Source organism: Sinohyriopsis cumingii, chromosome 8, assembly GCF_028554795.1.
Source record: "Sinohyriopsis cumingii isolate HCF-2022 chromosome 8, ASM2855479v2, whole genome shotgun sequence".
NCBI lineage: Eukaryota > Metazoa > Mollusca > Bivalvia > Unionida > Unionidae > Sinohyriopsis > Sinohyriopsis cumingii.
Window position 1 is genome coordinate 123310282 of NC_142968.1, and position 14031 is coordinate 123324312.

The 14031-nt window shown below is 35.6% G+C and overlaps 1 protein-coding gene across 4 annotated transcripts in view; it reads left to right on the forward strand.

The window, feature by feature from the left end:
• LOC149794559 (sodium/potassium-transporting ATPase subunit alpha-like) overlaps positions 1-14031 on the forward strand; it is a 107878-nt gene that overhangs the window by 45229 nt on the left and 48618 nt on the right. For all 4 annotated transcript variants that reach the window (XM_089968832.1, XM_089968830.1, XM_089968831.1 and 1 more), the window contains 3 exons: positions 958-1075; positions 4799-5067; positions 8870-9068. In XM_089968832.1, coding sequence (XP_089824958.1) covers positions 958-1075; positions 4799-5067; positions 8870-9068 — 586 coding nt within the window. The remainder of the gene's footprint in view (positions 1-957; positions 1076-4798; positions 5068-8869; positions 9069-14031) is intronic.

A 14031-nucleotide genomic window follows, 5' to 3' on the forward strand; every position in this document is an offset into this window, starting at 1 on the left:
TTCAGTAGAGCTGCACTGAAGTCTTGATGAAAATCTTTTATTGATGAAAAATTTGGAATTTTATTGGTTGAATTTCCATCTAGCACCACTTAATAGGCTATATATGTTGGCCAGTTTATTTGGTGGAGGAAGAACTTCGAAAGAACCAGTGACCAACAGGAAGCTATTGGCAGGCTTTCTCGCATGCCAATGTTAGCAGACTCGACCCACACAGATGTGAAACATGTTTGATGCTTTGGAATATCAGATGATTCGACTTTTGGCAGTTCTATTGAATAAACATTATATTCGTGGATTCCTGGAAGTTCTTTATAGTAATATCAGTCCCTTCTTCAAGAAATTCTTGTTTTAGTTATATTTTGACTGTTTTTTAAATAAATATTTTAATAAAGTTATGGCAGGAAAGCACATCATCTGATGAACACTATGATCTGGTCCATGGATAATTGGCTGGGATAGGGTGAGGACTGGGGCAATTAGTTGGTGGTGGGCAGAAGTTTTGTTTTGTTTTATGGGGTTTAACCACATTTTTTCAGGACATAATAGGCTATACATGGAGCCAGGACGTTTGTTTGGAAGAGGAAGAACCATTGACCCACAGGAAGCAAATGACAAGTTTTCTCACATACCCACAACTCATAACTCAAACTTGCATGAGCAGAGGTGAGATGTGTGAGTGATTGGAAAAGGCATGTGCCTTCAACCACTTGGGTCCGTTTGTGTCAATATTCCCATATTTTTTATTTTTGATATTTCTATTCTAGCCAAGAATAGTTCTACAGTTTGCATAATAATGAGTCAATTTTTACAATTTTTATATAATGATTACGTGTTAGTCATTGAATCTTTGAACTCATGAATGGGGTTAGTGTTGAATCTAATGAATTCATGAAAATGTATTGATGCTGGTCAGTTATAATATTCAGTATGTAGTACATCATATGTTTGTTTGCTTAGGTTGACAACTCTTCACTTACGGGAGAATCTGAGCCACAGTCCAGGACTGCTGACTTCACCAACGAAAACCCACTAGAAACCAGAAACTTGGCTTTCTTTTCTACCAATGCCGTGGAAGGTAAGGAACAGTATAATTTGTTGATTCCAAGTACGTTTCATGTATACTTTAGTTTACATGTTTATCCACTGAAGTATATTTTATTAAAGTGGTTGAAGGGTATTGAGCTTTGGTGGAAATAAGAGCTACCACCCAGTACAAGTTCTTTAAGACTTAGTGGAGATTATATCTGGTTCTTTGTAACCAGAAGCTTGTGAGCTTAATTTCAGTTTGTGCAGTGAGGTCAAGTACTTGACACATCACTTAGCAAGTGCAAAATGATTTAGTGCCAGAATTTTAATAGCACATATAAACTTCTCCATCAGTGTAGTGTTATGAGCCTATGCTCTTAGAAAAAGAACAGAAAGAGTGAATACAACAAGCTTTGTAAAATTTAACAAATAATTTATTTCCCTAGAATCCAAAGTGAAAAATGAAATAAAAAGAACTTCTGGTATTGTGAATTAAATCAAAAAATAATCCAAGAATTAAAGACACAAGTCCTAGTAATAAAAAGTCCTAAAATGAAACTCAGTTCAAGTCTCAAAGAGATCCAGTATTGAAGGGGATAATGTGTCTGTTATAGCCTACATAGTACTGATATGTCAACAGTCTCTTGTTGAATCACAGAAATATTATTCAGGTTTGAATTCGGTATAAATTCCAATGTCTTATCCAAGAATTTTGTCAGAGCACTTTTGTATTTCCAGAGAAAATAATCACTTGAATTCAATAATTTGAAGAAAATTAAATTCAGCCCAAACTGGTCATAACATAATACAACTTAAAGTGCTAGATGTTAAAGCATGACTGGTAAAATCCTCACAGTCACAAGGTTATATAGTTCTCTGCTTGACCTCAGGTCACATTATCATTTTCTAAAACCAAAACAACCATTACTTAATGGAAAATAGCCTTTAAAATTCACTTAGGAATCTCCAAAACCCTGACCCAGATCAACCTATTTACTCCTGCTTGTTTATCTGAATAATAATTCAGTTAATAAGCTCATACACATGGAGAACAATAAAACTATTATTAGTTGTTTACATAGATGAAATGAAGAAAATTAAGAAAAAGTCAGTCAGGTCAAGCAGAAATGAACTCAGTTTTGGACACGGTCAAATCCAGCAAACATTGTTACATTACAATAATATGTAATGAAATAAAAAAAATTAAAACTAACAAACAATTAAATTAAATATACATAACAGTAGCAGGGTCAGCAGACCAGCCAACTCTTACAATTTTGCCATAATTGTTACAAAAATTACCCTTAAAATACAGACTTATGACATTTAAGCAAAAACTAAGGTAAAATGATAGTTGCCGAAAAATCCGGATAATCGATGCATCCATGTTTAATTTGGATCCGGGTTTCATATTAAGATTAGTGAAATAAGTCAGGAAACCAGACTAACTTTACAGCAGTACCCCAGATGCTGTAAACTGCACCTATTTATTCCTGCAAAGCATCTGCATGATCAAACTGTTGATTATTGAATGTTTTTTAAATGGCATCCAGAAAGCGATGCATGTTTAAGATGAAAGGAAAAATAAGCTTCTAAAAAAAGTGTTAAAAATCAATACAGATAGATAAAAGGAGTATTCAGATTCATGTGAATAAAAGCTGGAAAGGACACAATTACATTTATTGGACATCACATGCCAATTTGAATATGTCTCACGGCAGGAGATACGATTGCCGTCGTCATGTGAAATGGAAAAAGAATTTCCAAGAAATACGTCAAGTTGAGAGATAGCAACAAGCCATTGAGTTGCATAGGGTTCGGAACTAAAGTTTGTGCAACTGTACTTGTAAATAAAGTCTACGCGTACTTTACAAACTTTTCAGTTGAACATAATGTTTATCGTTGCTGCTTCGAACTTTTAATTATGTTTTCCAGCCTTACAATAGCAGTTATTGATATTTTGTTACACCTTACTGAAAACTGATCAATCTTACGGAAAAAATCAGTTGCCTTACTGAGATGGATTCGTCAGAGTTGGAAGGTCTGGGTCAGTACATTTGTTCTCTATTTTATTTGCTTGTACACATGAGTTGTTTAATTTACTCCAGAGCTGTTCCAGAAAAAAGTGGGGGGAGGAGGGCTGATGCTCAGAATGCACATTTTAGAAGTCCTCATCAGGACTAAATTTTAATTTCTATTGTTGACTTGAAGTACTTTAAAACCAATCTAAGTTAACTGCCGTGATGCATGTAGAATTTAAAGCATTTATTACTCATTACAACCATGGATGAAATGATACATCTGTGCCACGTATTGATATGATTCATAATACACAGCCTGCGACATGACACATATAAACTTGATGGTCTTTCCACCATTGGAAGGTTGATGGTGCCCTTTTCTGTGTGTTGACATACTGGTTGTATTTCCATTATGCAGATTTCACATAGACATATACTTATCCTATATTTATGAGCAATTCTCATTGATGACAAGATAACACAAATACTTTCAAACAGACTACCTGTTGGTTGTCAGTGAATTTTATTAAACATTTTAGGTCATTTAATACAGGCTCCATTTAACTCACTTAAGTCACCAGGCCCTTTATTTTGCAAAACATGAATGCTTTGAAAACATCTTATTAACAGTTTCATATCTTACTTATATTTGGATGGCATTAAGATGTTATCTTCAAAACAGAAGAAGCAATGAAATTTCCTGGTGCAAAGAAAATCTCATCTAGAACAAAAATGGGAATGGAAATGAGGATGAATATCAAAAAAATCTATCACATTGCACTTCCTGAGATGCAAAAGACTGCTGCGACTAAAGGTGGTTGCTTTTGTTAGTGAAAAAGGAAAACTATTTCAACACCCAATCCTGTTCTATATTTTTTTAAAATTTACACAATGTGATAAACACGACCGGTTTGAAATCTGCATCCTCGCAGATTCTGTGCTAATTTTATTGATTCGGTCAGTACCTTCATTCACTGGTTAAATATCTCTGCATGAAAAGAGAAATTCCAGATTTGTTCCACATATACAATTTAAGGAGAATTGCTGCCAGGATTTTATCTAAAGGGGAACCCCATCCTTGTCAATGAAATAACGGGAGAGTAGACCAGGAGTGGGAGGAGGAAATGGCAATAGATCAATATTTACCTAACACTTGAATATGTCACTCTTCCTTCCTGCTCCACTTTCTTAGAGCTCTACTGAAATCAATTTTTAAAAGATGTCACTTGTAGTTGTATAAGCAATAATCTCTTTTTTCTGAGCATACTGTTCCTTATCTGTATATGAATATTATTCTGTGCTTCCTTCTGAAGGGGCATATACATAGCTAGCTTTGTCAGCCTGAATATGTTGGAAAACTGGTCTTTACGGCTGGTATGTATCTTGTGAATACATCTGCACCAAAATAGGATTTTTCACTAACATAAACTTTCTTGTATCAGTAGTTTACTTACTACTATGCCAGATCTCTTATCCGTTCCATAATGGTATATTATGGTTTGTAGTCCATCAATACCATAGTCTGCTTCTGCAGACAGAGGTATTCAAGTAAATATCATTACTTTTTAATTTCATTTTTTTTTCATTCTTATTTATTTAGTTTTTTTTTTAACCCTAATATGGTTTTGCAGAATATGATGCAGTTATATATACAGTAATGTAGATCATTAGTTTTGCATGTTAAAAAATTATATAAAGTTTGACTAACTCATTATTTGGTTAAAGAATAGCCGTTGTCATATTTTCTGCAGGTACTTGCCGTGGTGTTGTTGTCAAGACAGGTGACCGAACTGTAATGGGTCGCATTGCCAACTTGGCCTCAGGTCTTGAAGTTGGAGAAACGCCCATTGCCAAGGAAATCGCCCATTTCATTCATATAATTACTGGTGTGGCTGTTTTTCTGGGAGTGACCTTCTTTATCATTGCTTTCATCCTTGGATACTTCTGGCTTGATGCAGTTGTCTTCTTGATTGGTATTATTGTCGCCAATGTGCCAGAGGGACTTTTGGCCACTGTAACCGTAAGTAGCACATTTGACTGTTGCATGTAATTTTCAAAATTATTATATTTACTGCCACACACAAAGGTTAATCTGATTAAAGCAGAGATCTGATTTGAATATGTTCCCAGTGGATTTGATGGGAACCAATATGATGTTCATATTGCAGCTTTCAAACTTTAAAACTGAAAAACATCACTTGAAATATGTTATTACTAAGCACAACTCTAAACTTTTATCTCATAGGTTGCTAAAAAGAAGTTTTCTGGACATTGCAGAGGTCACCAAATTGAACCTATGTCTGTCTGCTGGATATCTTATATGTTCAACATCTCGATTTTAATCAGATGGACAAAAAAGTGCTAAGCTTCTTTTTGTGCAGTGTAAGATTATCTGTCAGTAATAAAAAAAAATGTTAATGAAGATCAAATTTTGTCTCCTTACATATTGTGATACGTGACAAAATTTGTTTGCACATTTTTTTCTTCGGACCACATGATTGAAAAGTAGCTGAAGACAATGAAAGTTCTTAGGAAATGCCTGAATAGTTCTAGATCATCAGTTGTCCATGTTTTCAGGATATTGTTGAACCCTACTTAGTCAGAGCTCGACATAGTATCTTGAAGGAAGCTTGCAGAGCCTTGGTGGAGGCTCAGTATAGTACTAAAGGGGAAGCTTGACATTGTGCCTTGGTGGAAGCAAGCTTGACATTGCGCCTTGGTGGAAGCAAGCTTGACATTGTGCCTTGGTGGAAGCAAGCTTGACATTGTGCCTTGGTGGAAGCAAGCTTGACATTGTGCCTTGGTGGAAGCAAGCTTGACATTGTGCCTTGGTGGAAGCAAGCTTGACATTGTGCCTTCGTGGAAGCAAGCGTGACATTGCGCCTTGGTGGAAGCAAGCTTGACATTGCGCCTTGGTGGAAGCAAGCTTGACATTGTGCCTTGGTGGAAGCAAGCTTGACATTGTGCCTTGGTGGAAGCAAGCTTGACATTGTGCCTTCGTGGAAGCAAGCGTGACATTGTTCCTTGGTGGAAGCAAGCTTGACATTGTGCCTTGCTGGAAGCAAGCTTAACATTGTGCCTGACTGCAAGCCTGACAAAGAGTGTTGGAAGCTTGAAATAGAATCTATGTGGAAGATCAACATCTTGCCTTGGTGAACGTGAGCTCAGCATAATGCCTTGGTGAGCTCAAGTTCCACAAAGCATGTTGGCAGATGGTTGACATGAGACTTTGTGTAATCTCAACATTCTACCTTTGGCAGAAGCTATTGCACCTTGTAGAAGACTTGACACAACATCATCGCATTTGCTTGGCATAATTCTTTGGTGAAATTTTGCATGCAGCAATGGAGGAAGCTTGTCTAATGTCTTGGCAGAAGCTTGACATAGTGATCACTTTGGTATCTGTACACATATGAATATGACCATCCAAATTTACATTCATCTATACACACTATGGTCAGATTTAATTTCTACCAATAAAATGTCACATGAAAACAAGGGCCAAGTTTGAAAATCAGAAATTGAAGATTTTATGAACAAGTTATTCCATTTTTTTCAAGAAATTGCTGATTCATAAATAGTGGATTATTTTAAATGTTCAATCGAATAGTGTGTGTGTGTGTGTGTGTGATTTGGACTTTTAACATAGCTTTAACAAAGTTTCAGTCATATCACTATGATGTCTGCAGTGTGGCAGTTTATAGTGATGTCTAGCACTGGGACATCATGCTGCAGACATGTGGCATCATATCACACCCAGTCACATTATCATGACACCAGGCCGACCAGTCCTAACACTAACCTCTTAATGCTGAGCACCAAATGAGGTAGCTGTCTGTACCATTTTTATAAGTACATGTATTTGGCATGACTCAGCCAGGGTTTGAACATGCGACCTTTCACTTCCGAGGCAGATGCCTAACCACTTAGGCCACCAGAACAATTTAATCTAATAGTCATTCTACTGCCTTGTGGGATGGTCTCATCCATTGTCTTGGTCAATCTGTCTGCTAGCACAAGTTTGTTTTTGTGGGTTTAAAAAAATTCAGCAATGATAAGCTATACAAGAAGACCAGATAGTTTGGTGGAGGAAGACGCAGGAAGAAACACCAAACCATTTGAAGCTAAATGTACTAGTAAGCTTTCTTGCATATGTTGGCCATGCCCAAGGCTTGAACCCATGCTGACAGAGATGAGACGTCAGTAATCAGTTAAGGCAAGTGCCTTAGACCACTCAGCCACCCAGGTCCCCAACATAAGTTTGCTATCGCTACTTCTGCTACACTACTTGGAGGATTGTCATTTATCTTGACAAACACATTCATCCCGTGGTGTAATTGGTCCTAAATGAAAATGGTGCCACTCAATCATCCAGTATGGCTGCCATAGTGGCCAGCATGGAAATCTACCCACTACTTCTTCTGAATGAATGGTCATATTAGCATTGGGTTTCACTAATATACTTCTTGTGTATAATTGGGCTTAAATGATAACAGTGCAGATTAATGTCCAGTATGACTACCACATCAGACATGTTGAAAATCTTAACATAACAAAATGGTGAAAATAAGTTTGTGTGCCAAACATGGCATCTTGAATTAGCAATTCTGAAACTCATTCTTGAGAAGGACGATTGTTTTTAGCAACCATTTTTTTTTAGCACTGTGGCACGTACCAAGCAAACCGCTTGCAAGTCTACTGTCTAGAAGTGAAAACCCTGACACTTTACAGAGAGAAAAACACAACCATGTGTCAAATATGCAAACAACATGTAGATAATACAAGAATTGCCTTTAACATACTAAAAAGGAAACAAAACAACTCTTGTTGAGAATGAAAAGAAAAATAAATTGACCATTTAGCCAACAAAAGCAATTGTTACCCAAAGAGGAGCAACAAAAATCTTTGACAAGGCTGCAAAAAAAAGCAAGACTAGTACAAAAATACTAACAGCTTGTGTCGAACTAGGGAAAAGACAATTGAATTTATGTAAAAACTTTTATAATGTTGATGTATATAATTAATAACTTACCATCGAAAAAGAAAGAAAAAAAGATTTTTGTATAAAAGTAGAGAAGTGTGATATGCATGTAATATGTACTGCAAGAATTAGCAAATATTTTGGCTGAAATACTGAAATACTGAGTGAACACTGACATGCAGATGTAACAACTTTAATATTAATATTATTGGAGAGCAAGTTGATGTAACAATTAACATTTTTAAACATCAAGTATTTTTTTAAGTTGGATAAGTTTTTATTTTTCAATTTTTTTTGTTGAATTGAAATACTAACTTTGCAAAATATAATGGTAATAAGGGTCAACAGGAGCAGCTTTGTATCATTTGGGTCTAAAATGCATCTTTTGTCGCCCCCATGGACTGGGGTCCCACCCCTTTATACCCCTGGAGGATCCCAAACCACCATTCACATCTTCAGTTCTCTTTTTAAAGAACTAAAATCTTGTCTGCATAACAACATCGGGTTTTCACCAATCTACTTTTTATCATATGTTGTTGATGCTAAATGAAAATGGTGCCAATCATAAATACCAGATGAAAATGCCACTTTGAGGTCCACTATGTCCAGCACAGCAGCTACTTTGAAAATCTTGTCATTGTTGAAGAATACCAAACATGTTTTCAACATTTGACAATTAAAATGATATCATGATGGTTTAGCACTTGGCAGTTAAAAAACAAGTAATGGTCTTATTGTCCATTCCTGGAAAGGCATCTTGACCAGTAAGTATCAGTCCTTTTGAAGGACTCTTTTCTTTTTACCTTCAAATATACATGTACAGAATTGTTTCCCCTACTAGGTGTGCCTGACTCTGACTGCCAAACGTATGGCCCGCAAGAACTGTCTGGTGAAGAATCTAGAAGCAGTAGAGACACTTGGCTCCACTTCAACAATATGCTCTGACAAGACTGGCACCCTAACTCAGAACAGAATGACTGTCGCTCACATGTGGTTCGATGGAAGAATTGTAGAAGCAGACACTAGTGATGATCAGTCCAGTGAGTACCTTTTTATTAGCATTAGGGTTAGTGTTATTAAAGCCTTTTCCTATATATAAGCTGTGATGTGTGCAAAATACCTTTTGAAACATTGTACAAAGATGTCATAGAAGAAAACCTGCAGTACCTTAGATGGCTACATCAGTCTGAAAAAATATTCATGTTATCGTTAAATAAAATTCCATTATGTTAAGAAACGACATTTCCTTCCAAGATATAGATGTCAAAATATCACATTTCTAGCCTTAAGGGACATGTTTTGGTTTTGCAATGTGTGTGGTGTGTGTATGGATGTGTAATGACTTTCATATAACCATGAATAGGAGAAATTATTAATTGGATTATTAATGATTTAAAAAAAAACATAAATATGCTTATCCAGCAATCTAGTTGCTTTTAATAGGCAAAACTTATTTTGAACTAACAAAACTAGAGAATAGTAGGCATGGTTTTGCAAAGATTGGGATAGATAATCCTTAAAAGCTTTTAATTCCATCATCATCAGTAGGAGAAGATATGCAATGCATTACAGCGCAGAATTGCATGTAGTAGGAGATATTAATTGCCAATAACTCATTTTCATCATTCACAGCATTGTGACATGTATTTTGTAAACATCTGCCATAAGGTGGAGTATATGGAATAGTTTGTAATCACTTTTTTATATGTCCATCATAAAGTGGAATATATTATGATGTTGTCTGAGTCTGTCTCTTCTTAGTTTTGTTTCCTCACATCAACTGAATTTGTCTCCCATCTAGCTGCCAAATTTTGTAGATGGCTTGCACTTGAAGTAATGAACAGTCTGGTCATTTTGGGTGTCAGAGGTCAAGATCAGTGTCTGAAATAAGGAAAATGGTTTCTACACATTAACTTCTTCACCACTATTTCAGACTTTCTTAAAGGTTTGCACTTCTGGAAAAGATTAACCCTGCTCATTTTAGGTTCAAAATTCAGTGTCACAGACCTGTACAAAACTTTGGATGGATTGCACTTATTGATTTTATATTCAGAAAGTTAAAAGTCCGGTTTACTGACTGAAAGAAGAAATGTGGTTTCTGCATAAATGTTATTGACCACATACCATCATTAAAGCTTGCGGATGACTTGCATCCTGTGTAAGAAAAGCAGCCTATTGATTTTGTTGTCAAACAATCCAAGTGAAGGTCACTGGAAGAAGAGACATTAATTTAATAACTAGTTCTAGATTATGCACTTGGACGGCTTGCATCAAATTCGTGGATGAGACCTATTGATTTTGTGGATAAATTGAAACTGGCCAAAAGAACAATGGACTTACAAATAATTTTTGTTTTAGATTAAGTTCCTTGACTTTGTGGATATCTTGAACTTTGAGTAATATAAAAAGCTAGATTTTGGAATCAAATGATTAGAGGTCACAGCCATGGAAAATCTAATAAGAAAATAATAGTTTCTGCACATTTTGTTAAATACTGTATACCTTAACCAAATCTTGAGGTTATTGCAATCCATTGGTTAATAATCTCCAACCATACCCTATTAGAGCCCACATAGAAGACTGTTAAACACAGGACAGGTGTATAATGTGTTATTCGTGGTATTGTTAATATGGGTACTTTAAAGATGAGCATTTCCCATTGCTTCATTACAAAGTACCCGTTAAGTAAACACTTGTTAATGGCTCACAATTAGGCAGTCAGGTGTTTATTAAGCAATCACGCTTTGGTAATGAAACAATAGCCCAGTCACCTTGCTCTTGCTGACATGGTTCATTTTTCCTGGAATAACCACAATTTTGCATTCTGGAGAAAACTTATTGTGCATTTAGATGCTGAATTTACTTGCTAGGTTGAGGGAATTTAATTAAAAGTTGTGAATGTGGATACAGTTGTACAGATGGGTCTTACATGAAGCTGTAAAATATAGTATCATTGGATATTATGTGCCAACCATTAGGTAGATAGTTTAACAGGAAATATTATAGATGTTTGATTATTACTTAGTTTACCAGGAAATATTATAAATGTTTGTTTTGTGGGAATGAAGAAGTTAATATGAATGATTTCTAATATAAGTACCAGTTCATAAAGTTCTGTATGCTCCACCACGTCAAAACAGCAGTAGAGCCATATAATGTTACCCTGATCCATATGTGTGCCCATCACACCTTAAAGTTTCTTTTTTAGGGTTATTTCAGGCACATGGTATATCCATGTTCCTTGAATATTTTTCTAGTTAAAATCTAATCAGTTATAATCTTGAATTGATAGTCTACAGTAATGTTTTCATTGGACAGCTTCTACTTCTATAATGAATATTGTATAGTGTAATAAAGATGATGTCATATTCTTCTTTCTATCTCATATTCATAATTTTTACTGATCTGTCTTTCTTTAAATATTTAAAAATGACTGAAGAATTTGGTAAGACTTTAATTCTGAGACAGATTTCAGCGACAAGTAATGAGTGGCATGCCTATATGGTCTTTTGTTTTTTTTGTATTTTTTAAAGATGAGTAACTTTTTGAAGTAGTTTTGAAGCTTATCAATCATTTGTAAGATGTGATTTTGTTTTGGAAAGTAAGTAAGAAAGGAAAGACAAATGTTTCATATTCTGCTTTGTTGCATGTTTTTAAAATGATTTCAAGACAAGGTGTGACATGGTCAGCATGCCAGTGTTGAAAGTCATCTTTTCATGAGACAAACACCTTCAAGAAACTGTTTTTGATGAAAGTAGTAGTACATGAAATTGTAAAGTGAACAATGCTAAAATTCAAAACCATGACCATCAGAGTGAAACACAAGTTTATGATAGACATGGTGTATTCATTGTGAAAAATCAGGTAATTGATGTAATACTTAAAAAACAATGTATAAAGGGCATCAGAAATCACTCACCATTGGATCATCTAACTTAGCAATCCATTTTTAATTTTGAAAAAGAAAACAAATCCTGAGTTGCATGGTCGATAAAAGAAAGACATAAATTCTACCAAAATAAATCAACTACATTTTAGCTCAACTGATCACAGACTAGGAGAGATTATGGGATGGCTTGTTGGTCATCATTGTCAGCCTGTTAGCACAAGTTTTCACTTTTCCTCCTAAACTACTTGGAGTATTGCAATGAAACTTAACACAAACATTCATCCCATGGTCCAGGTTGTCACTGATACAAACTGTACCGAATCCAATATGAAGGCCACCATGGCCATCTTGAAAACCCAGGTACTTCTAGTCTTTGAATAGATGGTCATATTTTAGGTTTTCACAGTATGACATCTTGTGCTGTCAAGGATTTGTCCTAAATGAAAATGGTGATGATCTGACATCCAATATGTCCACGATAGAAACCACGTTGAAACTATTGTAATAGTTAATTTTCATGGCTGAAAAGAGGTATTGATGTGGAATTTCCACCAGAAGACTTCTTGTGATGTCTGGTTGGTCCTGAATGAAATGGTGCCAATCTAATGTCCAATATGGCTGCCACAGTGGCTATCTTAAAAATGTATTTATTACTACTCCTCCTGAATAAACAACATATTGCAATGAGGTTTTCACCAGAAGACTTCCTGGGGTACCGTATGTCTAGCTGGTCCGAAACAAAAATGGTGTCATTTACACATGCAGTGTGTTGAAAACTATATCACTATTCCTGTGTGGATGGTTTCATCAACAAGGGGTTTATTGAACAACTACTCATGATGTATTGTGGGTCCTAAGTGAAAATGGGTCTGCTCAGACATCCAATATGGCCACCAAAGTGGTGATCTTTAAAATCTTGTCTACTTCAGAATGAATGATCTACTGAACATGGGTGTTTTATTTATATCAAAAACTTGCTGTAAAGTCTGATTGCTCATCAACGGCTATTTTGAAAATCTTGTTGCTACTTCTAGATGGCTGTTTATGTTGATACTGTACTTTCACCAGGAGACTTACTGAATGGAAATGATGCCAATCTGATATGGACATTATGGCTGCATTCTTGAAGTTCTTGTATTTATTTGTTCAAAATGGAAATTCATATCAATTTAAGGGGGCCACAAGTGGCCGAGTGGTCTAAAGCACTCTCCATTATGGAACACTACCATCTCACCTCTCTCTCTCTCTCTCTCTGTACCAGTTCGATTCTTGGATTCAGCCAATGTGGGTATGTGAGAAAGCTCGCCAGTAGCTTCTTATGGGTCGGTGGTTCTTTCCGGGGTTTTCCCGGGTTCTTTCTCCACCATTAATACTGGCTGCCATGTATAGCCTATCCTGTGCTGAAAAATGGCGTTAAACCCCATAACAACAACATATCAATGTAGAGCTTCCACCAGAAGACTTTTAATGATATCTTGTTAGTCATAAATGAAAATGGCACCAATCTGATTATAATATGCCCACTAGAGCAGCTGATTTGGAAATATTGTTACTGTATTGCTTAAAAAATATCAGATGATCTCAGTACAGCAGTTAGGAGGAAAAAGTGTATTTGTCTTGAATTCCTGGAAATTCTTTTTAAGACTCTTGTTTAAATTTCTTTTTTCAAATTTTATTTTATTTCCATTGCTATATTTTAGTAAAAATTTTCTTCAAGCTATTAGTTGAAACACAAGAACTCTGGTACACCATTCAATACTTTTTCACTTGCATGAATGTTAAATGCTTCTGAGTTTTAAATTATATCGTACATGTTTTACAAACTTTTCAAATTTTCATATATGTGTTACATTTGAGTTCATTCAGGACAAGGTTAGATGAGTTCATTCATAATTACAAGGTTAGAGGTAAATTTTGTTTTCCCACCTGGCCACAAGGTTAATTGAACTTACTGTGTGGTCCTGCTTCAGGCGCATGTCATGCATCTGTGCATCATCATCTACACAAGCTATTTTCAGCATCTTAGAAAACAGGGACAGTTTCAACCAAACATGGCAAATGTATCCTGGCAATGAATCCATTGAAGTTATCCAGATAATCCTGATCTGCCATCA